Below are 11,565 nucleotides of genomic sequence, written 5' to 3'. Positions count from 1 at the left end.
ATATTACATTGTTATGAAGTCAGTGTGGTATGTCGTTTAGAGTCATATTACATTGTCATGAAGTCAGTGTGGTATGTCGTTTAGAGTCATATTACATTGTCATGAAGTCAGTATAGTATGTCGTTTAGAGTCATATTACATTGTTATGAAGTCAGTGTGGTATGTCGTTTAGAGTCATATTACATTGTCTTGAAGTCAGTGTGGTATGTCGTTTAGAGTCATATTACATTGTCATGAAGTCAGTGTGGTATGTCGTTTAGAGTCATACTACATTGTCATGAAGTCAGTATGGTATGTCGTTTAGAGTCATATTACATTGTTATGAAGTCAGTGTGGTATGTCGTTTAGAGTCATTACATTGTCATGAAGTCAGTGTGGTATGTCGTTTAGAGTCAAATTACATTGTTATGAAGTCAGTGTGGTATGTCATTTAGAGTCATATTACATTGTTATGAAGTCAGTGTGGTATGTCGTTTAGAGTCATATTACATTGTCATGAAGTCAGTGTGGTATGTCGTTTAGAGTCATATTACATTGTCATGAAGTCAGTGTGGTATGTCGTTTAGAGTCATATTACATTGTCATGAAGTCAGTGTGGTATGTCGTTTAGAGTCATATTACATTGTTATGAAGTCAGTATGGTATGTCGTTTAGAGTCATATTTCATTGTTATGAAGTCAGTGTGGTATGTCGTTTAGAGTCATATTACATTGTCTTGATGTCAGTGTGGTATGTCGTTTAGAGTCATATTACATTGTCATGAAGTCAGTGTGGTATGTCATTTAGAGTCATATTACATTGTCATGAAGTCAGTGTGGTATGTCGTTTAGTCATATTACATTGTTATGAAGTCAGTATAATATGTCGCTTAAAGGTCATAAAAAGTTGAAACACAGAACCTTTGATTGTCAAACATGTCCACTTTATTTTTCTTTTGTACATGAACATTTGTACAAAATGGTACTTTGATTCTATGTATTGTTCTAATAAAGTACTACATATGTACAGGAGGGTTCTACTGTTTCCTGTTCTGTCTCTAAACGTTTCATCCAAAATGATGTCGACCTTAAATTAAACTCACGATCTTTAAATGTGATCATGAAATATGGAATAAAAGCTTCAAACAAAGAATCACAACGACAGAATATCAGCTGATGGTATGAATGTTGTCGTTTGTAAATAGTGGTGAGGGGCGTGGCCTCTCAGGAGGCGTGGTCTGTTGTGAGCGTGACATCGATGAGAGGCGTGGCCATGAGTCCATATACGTGTCAATATAGAAATAAAGCTCTTTTAGTTTCATATATTTTGTTCTTTAAACTATTTTATTAACGAGTTCAGTGAAGCAGCTCGTGAGACTTTCAATGTCTGTCGTTAACGAGAAGCTTCGGTGCTCTGAACAAATGCCAATATGTGGAATATTACCCAGAATTCATCACATCTGTTCAATAAACATCAAACTGCATTTGATATGACAAAACATCCCAAAACACAAAACGTATGTTTGTGACATCATTCAGTTCAACATCCTGAAATACTCGTTAAATATAATTATATAACTCATAACGAGTTATAAAAGATTCTCTTTGAATCAGTTAACTACAGATCAGAGAGCAGAGCATCATGGGAAATCTGTGATTAAACTTTAGTTTTCTGCTTTTAAAAGATGTAAAATCTAACATCTAGCTCCGCTTTTATTTTGGCGGGATGAAAACCTCAGACATGGTTTATGGAGTTCTGGTCCAGAACTGTCTGAGGTTCTGGTTCCTCCAGCAGCTGGAAACTTTGACCCACGGAGAACGTTTTGGCTTCTCTCATTGGCTGAACGTCGATGACGTCGTCACTAACATTCAAATAAAACAGAACATGAATGACGGATGCTGATTGGACGTCTACATTCACTGTGTCTCCTCGACATCATCATCATCATCGCAGAGCCGTGCTGACAGGTGATTGGTCGGCTCAGGTGGAGGGGGCGGGGTTCTGTGCTGCGTTCAGGTGTCACGGGACAGACGTGGTGATGTGGAGGAGCTCTTTTCCACAGCAGGAACTGAACGACCAGGACCAGGACCTGGACCAGGATCAAGACCAGAACCAGGATCAGAACCAGGACCAGGAAGTGGAGCCAATATTGATCTTCTTTGTTTACATGCAGCTATTAAACATGTTTTCTTTATTATTTACTTTACTCATAGTCAAGTCATTTGTTTTATAAATTAAATATAAAGACAACAGCTGTTAGATGATTGTGTGAAGACCAACGCTCCCTGAACGTCACACAGAGGGATCGTTATCATTTGAAGATCTTCTCTGTAAATGTGGCTCTAACGACCTCACTGAGGAACCGCAGCACAACGTTCCTTCACAGCTCCGAACGGTTCTGGAGAGGAAAAGGCCCGTTGGCGATGCGTTCAGGGACCTTCGGTCTTGGTGTGAACGAGGCTGCCTTCAGGTCACCTGGATGAACACAGATGCAGGTGTCGGAGGTGACGTCATCGTCACATGACCTGAACCGGGAGGCGGGACGGACGTCTATGTGGCGTCCTGCTCGTTAGCGGCCACCGGGGATCAGACGGCGTCAACCTCCTCCAATCAGAGAGTCCAGCTCAGAAGGGACCGCCTCCCCCCAGTCAGAGGGCCTCCTGATTGGCTGTTAAGTACTCCTCAGCCCTCTTGTGAGCCTCCAGAGCTTTGATGGTGTAGACGTCCTGAGGAAGCTCAGACTTCCTCCTCATCAGGACCTTGTCCTTCTTCAGGTCCTTCAGACCCTGAGACAGGGGGTGCAGAACCAGACCAGGATCAGGGTACACTAATGAGTGTATTAGAGATAGACAGACAGAGAGACAGACAGAGAGAGAGACAGACAGAGAGACAGACAGAGAGACAGACAGACAGATAGATTACCTGTGAGGCCTCACTCTCCACAGTCTTCTTTAACAGCTGGATGTCTTCAGCTGTTGGCGTCTCTGTTTCCATTGAGTACACAGCTACAGTACTATCACTGTACAACATGTACTGTAAATATACACAAAACAGATATTTACAACCGCTGCATAATTCACATTCAAAAACACATTTATCATGTTAAATAAACACTCATAATGTTAAACACTCGTAACGTTAAACACTAGTAACGTTAAACACTCGTAACGTTAAACACTCGTAACGTTAAACACTCGTAACGTTAAACACTCGTAACGTTAAACACTCGTAACGTTAAACACTCGTAACGTTAAACACTCGTAACGTTAAACACTCGTAACGTTAAACACTCGTAACGTTAAACACTCGTAACGTTAAACACTCGTAACGTTAAACACTCGTAACGTTAAACACTCGTAACGTTAAACACTAATAACGTTAAACACTCGTAACGTTAAACACTCGTAATGTTAAACACTCGTAACGTTAAACACTAATAACGTTAAACACTAATAACGTTAAACACTAATAACGTTAAACACTCGTAACGTTAAACACTCGTAATGTTAAACACTCGTAATGTTAAACACTCGTAATGTTAAACACTAATAATGTTAAACACTCATAATGTGAAATAAACAATCGTAAAAAGAAACAGAACTGACCTCTTCCTGTGGGTGGAGTCCTGGGCGGAGGGGGTGGAGCCTATTGCTCTGAAAGAAAGGAACACAGTTAATTATATAAAGATCACTTCACACTAAATGATTTTTTTCAGCATTATGGGTATTTTTACTTTTCATACTTTAAGTACATCTTGCTGATAATATACTACTTATACTGAGATGATGTACTCCAGGAACATTTCCTACTGTTACACATCTTTTCTCTATTAATATATACTTGCCACTTTAATAATATACTTGTTTTAACATACGGATATGCGTTTGTTTGTTTACCATATTTTACTGTACATTTTTAAATAATGTCATACTATTGCACTGTGTTTATTGTTTCTTGTTATGCACCATTCACCAAGTCAAATTCCTTGTATGCGTAACGTACTTGGCAATAAACGGTTCTGATTCTGATGACATTTTCAATGCAGGACTTTTACTTGTAGTAGAGTATCTTCATTGTATATATAAATATACATATGCATACATATATATATGTATATGACAGTAGAGTGGAGTACCTGGGGGTTTTGTCTGGCCAAGTCCTCTATCTTGTGCCAGATCCGCTCTCTCTCCTTCAGCTTATATTTCTCTCTGCAGACAGAAGAGGATCAATAATTTGGTGACATGTGTCTGGTTTTGATGTTTCATCGTGTAAACAGACTCAAACACTGGCAATGTGTTCTTACTTCTGTTTCTCGGCCTTGTACTGCTGCGTGCAGTCATCAAACAGCTTCTGGTTCATCTCCATGAAGAGCTTCAGAGCGTTGTAGATCAGACCGTGGATCGTCCTGAAGAACAGGACCAACAGTTTATCTACAGAACCACTTCAGTCCGTCTGTGGTATGAAACCAGCCTTACACCTCTAATGGAGACTGTACATCAACCTGCAGTGATTGATCAGTGTGTTGATCAGTACACTGATCAGTGTGTGTGTTACTTGTTCCAGTGGCTCTTGGAGTTCTTGTAGAGGGCCGGGAACATGATGGGGAGGATCTTAGCAGCGTTGTCACTGATCAGACTCATGATGTACTCGTTGTTCCAGTAATACAGAGCCCGCTCTGCCACCTGTGACACAGCAATATGACTTCATCATCATCATCATCAGGTACACACATATTCATATATCAATATAATATATTATACATATTTATTTCACTTTAACACACCAAGGAACACGAAAATAAAGCTGATTCTTGTTCCGAGGTTTGAGGCAGTCGCTCTGGTCTGGTCCTGGGTCAGGTAGTGTGAGGTTGAGTTCTGATCTAGTTTATGGTCTGGTCCTGGGTCAGGTAGTGCGAGGTTGAGTTCTGATCTAGTTTATGGCCTGGTCCTGGGTCAGGTAGTGCGAGGTTGAGTTCTGATCTAGTTTATGGTCTGGTCCTGGGTCAGGTAGTGTGAGGTTGAGTTCTGATCTAGTTTATGGTCTGGTCCTGGGTCAGGTAGTGTGAGGTTGAGTTCTGATCTAGTTTATGGTCTGGTCCTGGGACAGGTAGTGCGAGGTTGAGTTCTGATCTAGTTTATGGCCTGGTCCTGGGTCAGGTAGTGCGAGGTTGAGTTCTGATCTAGTTTATGTTCTGGTCCTGGGTCAGGTAGTGCGAGGTTGAGTTCTGATCTAGTTTATGTTCTGGTCCTGGGTCAGGTAGTGCGAGGTTGAGTTCTGATCTAGTTTATGTTCTGGTCCTGGGTCAGGTAGTGTGAGGTTGAGATCTGATCTAGTTTATGGTCTGGTCCTGGGTCAGGTAGTGTGAGGTTGAGTTCTGATCTAGTTTATGGTCTGGTCCTGGGTCAGGTAGTGTGAGGTTGAGTTCTGATCTTCAGGTGAGGTTCAGTTATAATCTAGTGTCCTGGTCCTGGTCATAGTCCTGGTACCTGGAAGTGTGGACTGGACACACACTTGGCCAGCTGTCTGAAGAGCGGCTCCTGGACCTTGACGAACTCCGAGGGCTCGATGACGTCCAGGATCTCCTCCAGCTCGTTGAGGAACATCACCTCTTTGGGACTGTGAGTCTTGGGCCAGAACTTCAGCAGACCTATGATCACCTGGAGGGGTCAGAGGTCACGGGGTCACCTGAAGGTTACACTCATCACATGTTGTCATGGAAACAGGAGGGAGACTCACCGGCTCTGTCAGACTGCTGTCTTTCTCCAGGAACTGGACCACACAGTATGCCAGCTGGAGGAGAGAGAGACAGGGAGAGAGTGAGACAGGTAGGGAGACAGGTAGAGAGAGAGTGAGACAGACAGACAGACAGAGAGAGAAAGAGAGAGACAGAGAGTGAGACACAGGGTGAGAGTGAGACAGGTAGGGAGACAGAGAGAGAGAGACAAAGAGAGAGTGAGACAGACAGACAGAGAGACAGACAGATAGTGAGACAGACAGACAGACAGACAGGGAGAGAGACAGAGAGACAGACAGACAGGGAGAGAGACAGACAGACAGACAGGGAGAGAGACAGACAGACAGACAGACAGACAGACCTGTGGGTGGTAGACACTGAGAGACTTGACTTTATGAAGCGGCAGCAGAACTCTGATGAGAAACATCTTGTGTTCTTCTTTCAGAGGGAGAGCGAAGCCGTTGATGATGCTGAGAGAGAGAGACAGTTAACATTGTCATGATGACCAACGTGCGTGTTACCCATCGTCATGACGACCAACGTGCGTGTGTTACCTCCCCAGGATCTCCAGCAGTTCAGCGATGCCGTTGTGATGTTCTGTCTCATAGATGAATCTGGAGAACAGAAGATCAATAGATGATCACACGGAAGGTTATTGATCAATAGATGATCACACAGAAGGTTGTTGATCAATAGATGATCACACGGAAGGTTGTTGATCAATAGATGATCACACGGAAGGTTATTGATCAATAGATGATCACACAGAAGGTTGTTGATCAATAGATGATCACACAGGTTATTGATCAATGGATGATCACACAGAAGGTTGTTGATCAATAGATGATCACACGGAAGGTTATTGATCAATAGATGATCACACGGAAGGTTGTTGATCAATAGATGATCACACGGAAGGTTATTGATGAATAGATGATCACACGGAAGGTTGTTGATCAATAGATGATCACACAGAAGGTTATTGATCAATAGATGATCACACAGAAGGTTATTGATCAATAGATCACACAGAGGGTTATTGATCAATAGATGATCACACAGAAGGTTGTTGATCAATAGATGATCACACAGAAGGTTATTGATCAATAGATGATCATACAGACTAATATCGATAGCAGAGGGATATTGATCCTGACCTGTAGAAGATGTTGTTGATCTGGCGCCTGATGTAGGCTCGGAGGCCCAGGAACTTTCCGTAGATGCGGTGCAGGATGGTCTTCAGGAAGTCTCTCTCTCTGGGGTCCTCACTGTCAAACAGCTCCAGCAGCTTGGAAACAAACGTTAAAGTCAAACCTCTCCTCCTCATCTTCTCAACATGCTCCTCCGTTCTCTAGACGTCACATCTTACCGACATCACAAACTTCTGGTCGATGTGTTTCTTGGCCACGTTGGGCTGGAAGTCCGGAGACTCCAGGAAGCGAAGGAAGAACTCGTAGACGAGCTGTGGACACAAACATGACAACACCAACGATGTCCAATCAGGACCAATCATATGGAGCGGTGGGAGGGGCTAAAAAAGGATCTAAAATCTACATTTCTTTGTCAATGTTCTTTTAATCTTTAATCTTCTAATTTGAATATTCTAAGTACTGGTTATACTCACACAACCTACTTTTACTGAAGTTACATTTTCAATGCAGAACTTTTACTAAAAGGCTGTGAATCTCTGGGACTCAGATCACATTGTGATTATAAAAACATTATTTTAGGACATGGTGTGAGGAGGGCCACGTGATGCGAAGGAGGTAGGAGCGCCGGACAGGAGCTCCCGGACTGAACACTTTTTTGAACATTTCAGGTATAGCTTAACATTAATAAAATATACGGAGACTGAAGTAGTAAAGTCACTGCAGGATCTTTGGGGGGAAAAACTGAAAAAGGACGAACCGGACGGCCCAGACTTCGAAAAACTGAGCCCGAAAAAGAGACCAGCGACTCCGACAACATGGCGGAAGGCGAGTAGATTGATGGCCTGGTGGAGAAGATAAGTAAAGGAGTATTTAAGAAACTCAGCTCCAGCCTGGATATAAAACTCGACCAAATAGCCAAATGGATGAGCTCGGTGTGTAAACGTGTTAAAGCGGTGGAGAAAAGGGTGGACGAAGCAGAACAAAGAATATCCGACACAGAGGACTCTGTGTTACAGCTCCTAGCTAAACTCGAACGCACTGAGACACTGCTAACTGAGGCCATGACCCGGCTGGAGGACCAGGAGAACCGGTCCAGACGCAACAACATAAAGGTCATCAATCTGCCCACACAGAGGGGGATAACGGCAGGGACTTTATCGCATGTTGGCTGCCAAAAATCCTGAACCTCACGGTGAAAAACGACAGGATCAAGCTGGACAGGTGTCACCGCGGCCCTGCACAACCACTCAACGAGGCCGAAGACTGTCTACATTTGTCTCCACGACTTCGCCGACAAACAGCTGATCATGAAGGGGGCGCGCAGCGCGGCTGAGGCGACTTTCTCCGGGAACCGCACACACGTCTTTGATGACTTCTCACCAGCGGTGGAAAAAAACGACGCAAATTCCTGGAGGCAAAGATATCACTCCGAGACCTCGGCATCCGTTACAGATGCTGTAGCCGTGCGGCGCGTTACACATGACGGAGGAGTCCGACACTTCAGATCCGCGGATGAGGCACAGAGGTATGTGGAGGAGAGGAAGAAAGACAAAATATAATGGACAAATGGGACGCAATCTGGAATTAAGTGGACAGTTCATACTCGCGTGGTCATGCTGCTGAAGTAACCCACAAAGAAAGTTAACAGACAACAACTGGAGCCACCCTGCGCCTGAATAGTTTAAGTATGCGACACCTTTCTTTTCTTTTGTTCTCTCCATGCTGAAACTTGAAACTCAGTGGAACAAGCTGGTCTGCTCATGTATATTACTATGTTTTAGGAAAGAAACCCAGTTATATTAGATATCATATCTTGTGACCGCACTGATTGATCAAGCTTGATTAAGACTGGGAAGAAACTTCAAGGCTGCGGATTATAATAAGAGTTGCGATACCTGAAAACGTCTTCTTTATAATAGGGAATCTGGGAGCTCTGTTTTATCACCAGAGTTTGTTTGGATGTCAGGAAAAGAGGGGAACACGGTAGTGAGCAGGAGGTCTCACATGTGCCCTTTCAATAAGTTCAAGTTTCAGTTTGTTTTTGTCATTCAGTGCTCTTAAATGTTCTGTTCTGTACCACACCACCAGAAAGGAATATCCATCTGAACTAGGTCAGCAAAGGTCAGTTAACACATCTCCAGAGCGCCTCCAGGAGGTCTCTGAGAGGACAGCGTCTCTCTGTGACAGAGAAAGAAGTAGGACATGTCAGGGATAGATAGCATCAAACTTTGTACATTTAATGTAAAGGGGATCCATCATCCAATTAAGAGGAAGAAAATACTACGCCTTCTAAAAAAAAGACAAGATACAAATAGCTTTCTTACAAGAAACCCAGCGAGTGGATAAGGAGCACATGAAACTTAAGCGGGACTGGGTAGGCCAGGTTTACTACTCATCATTTTCCTCCAATAGCAGAGGAGTCTATCTTAATACACAAGGCCACCCCATTCATACTCAGTACATGTAGAAGCCACTCTGAGGGCAGATATATCCTTGTTCACGGCACAATGTATGGCACACCGGTCACTTTGATTAATATTTACGCAACAAAAAATCGCCAACTCCGTCACTTTGGACTACAATAGCAGCAGAAATAGAGGAAGGCAGATCTCCCTCTGCAGTTCTAGGTGGTGACTTTGATTGGTCTCCAGCAGACACAGATAGAAGAACAGGTGCAGGTGCTTTACCAGGTAAAGTGCTAGATGATATAAATCTGATAGATGTATGGAGGAACCCTAACCCATCAGTGAGAGACTTCACATTCTACTCTAATCTGCATAACTCTTACTCACGCATAGATTACTCTTTTGCAGCGCCGCAGATTAGAGGACAGGTAAAAGCATGTAGTAGAGGATCTACATGTCAGCGACCGTGCCCCAGGATACCTGGAGATGACTGAGTGAAGCTATGTCTGGCACACAGAGATGGCGTTTCCCATCATTTCTCCTCACGGACAAGGAATTCAAAGAAAAGATGGAGGCTGAGTTGGATTTATTTTTTGACATCAACAACATGAAACAAACCCTGAGTGTCTCTGGGAATCTGCAAAAGCCTATATTAGAGGATTTACTCTCTCACAGATGTCACACCGGAAAAACTCCTTCAGAAGCAGAATGAACTGGAAACGGACTTAACAAAGGCAGAGCTGGCCCGTAAGTCTAGTCCAACCAGAACTACTCTCATTAGAGTGCAAAGTATCAGAGCGGCACTCAATTCAGTTCTGAATGAGAAAACACCTCGATCCTTATTCTATCAGAAGCAACCACTGTATGAATATGGAAACTAAGATAGTAAATATTTGGCCCGCCTGCTTAACCAGAAACTAGATGACAACACCAGGAATCAGAGATCCAGGAGGGAAAAGACGTTTAAAGAAGAAAAATATCAACTGTGTTTCTGTATCATTTTACAAATCATTTTACAAAACTGATAACAGCACTAAAGAGGAACTTGACAAATTATTTTCTAAAATTAAATTACCTACACTAACAAATGAACAGCAACAATCTTTGGGGAAACCCATTCAGGAACAGGAAATATTAGAAGCAATGTCTTTGATGCACAGTGGACAATCACCAGATGGGTTCCCAGCGGAGTGGTTTAAAGGCTTTAAAAACAAGCTCACTCCTCATCTGGTCAGAACTTATAATTACAGCTTTGACACAACTCACCACCTACCTGTAACAATGTGGCTAGCCAACATTAGCCTGATCTTGAAAAAGAACAAGGACCCCGAAGACCCAGCGTCTTACAGGCTCATATCGCTCATTAATGTAGACGCAAAGATTTTAGCCAAGGTATTGACTCTGAGGCTTGAACCATTAATATCAATATTAGTAAATCCTGGTCAAACAGGTTTTATTAAAGGGAGGAATTCCTCCAATAATACCAGGAGGCTTCTGAACATAACACAGTTTGCCAGAGATAATAATGTACAGGCCTGGCAGTGTCTCTGGACTCATTAAAAGCTTTTGTCAGGGTTGAACGGCCCTTTCTTTTCTATGCTATGGAAACATTTAAAATAGGTACAGAATTCATTGACTGGGTGAAACAGCTGTATTGTTCTCCGAGAGTGGCCGTTATTACTAACTCCTACTGCTCAGACCCGTTCCCATTAGAGTGCGGCACCCGTCAGGGATGCCCATTGAGCCCTCTTTTGTTTGCATTGGCTATTGAGCCCTTAGCTGAGCTCATCAGAACCACACCAACGATAAGAGGTTTCAATGTCAACGGTACCGTACAAAACATGTCTCTCTATGCGGATGACGTCTTGCTGTACCTGGTTGAGATAGACACTACCATCCCGTCTACTTGAATGTTTACAACAGTTTGGGAACCTATCAGGTTTTAAAGTTAATCTATCAGAAACCGAGGCCATGGCTATTGGTGCTCTGGCAGGCTCTACGCCACCTAGTGGATTCCCTTTTCACTGGTCAGTCAGGGAGATAATGTACCTTGGAATTAGAATTGTCCCCTCCCTTAAAAAACTCAATCTTAAACCAATCACAACACGCATTAGGGAAGACTTGAATAGGTGGGGAACTTTACCAGCTTCCTGGTTGGGCAGGATAAGCGTAGGTTACTGTACCCCCTACAGATGCTGCCAGACTCAACTCCCAACAGCTTCTTCATTGAGTTGGATAAAATGTTCACACAATTCATCTGGCAGGGCAAAAAGGTTAGAACGAAAATAGGTAAACT

The 11,565-nt window shown here is 43.0% G+C and overlaps 1 protein-coding gene across 6 annotated transcripts in view; it reads right to left on the bottom strand.

The window, feature by feature from the left end:
* Positions 1-900: 900 nt before the first annotated feature.
* The window catches only part of ppp2r5d (protein phosphatase 2, regulatory subunit B', delta), a 20,951-nt gene continuing 10,286 nt past the window's right edge, over positions 901-11,565 (bottom strand). For 2 of the 6 annotated variants that reach the window (XM_076085349.1, XM_076085351.1), the window contains exons 6-17: positions 7,083-7,175; positions 6,871-7,001; positions 6,268-6,327; positions 6,075-6,183; positions 5,716-5,769; positions 5,466-5,636; positions 4,534-4,661; positions 4,283-4,384; positions 4,115-4,187; positions 3,585-3,632; positions 2,902-3,012; positions 901-2,068 (exon numbers count right to left, since the gene is read on the bottom strand). In XM_076085349.1, the coding sequence (XP_075941464.1) occupies positions 1,841-2,068; positions 2,902-3,012; positions 3,585-3,632; positions 4,115-4,187; positions 4,283-4,384; positions 4,534-4,661; positions 5,466-5,636; positions 5,716-5,769; positions 6,075-6,183; positions 6,268-6,327; positions 6,871-7,001; positions 7,083-7,175 (1,308 nt within the window). In that variant the 3' untranslated portion in view covers positions 901-1,840. Of the gene's footprint in view, positions 2,807-2,882; positions 3,013-3,584; positions 3,633-4,114; positions 4,188-4,282; positions 4,385-4,533; positions 4,662-5,465; positions 5,637-5,715; positions 5,770-6,074; positions 6,184-6,267; positions 6,328-6,870; positions 7,002-7,082; positions 7,176-11,565 lie in introns of all 6 variants that reach the window. The other 4 variants (XR_012952129.1, XM_076085354.1, XM_076085350.1 and 1 more) reach the window with 4 other exon arrangements.

This window comes from Anarhichas minor, unplaced genomic scaffold (assembly GCF_050575085.1).
Source record: "Anarhichas minor isolate MPS153535 unplaced genomic scaffold, ASM5057508v1 ptg000154l, whole genome shotgun sequence".
Classification (NCBI taxonomy): domain Eukaryota; kingdom Metazoa; phylum Chordata; class Actinopteri; order Perciformes; family Anarhichadidae; genus Anarhichas; species Anarhichas minor.
Note: the sequence above shows the minus strand (reverse complement) of the source record. Positions and strands in the feature narration are given on the sequence as shown.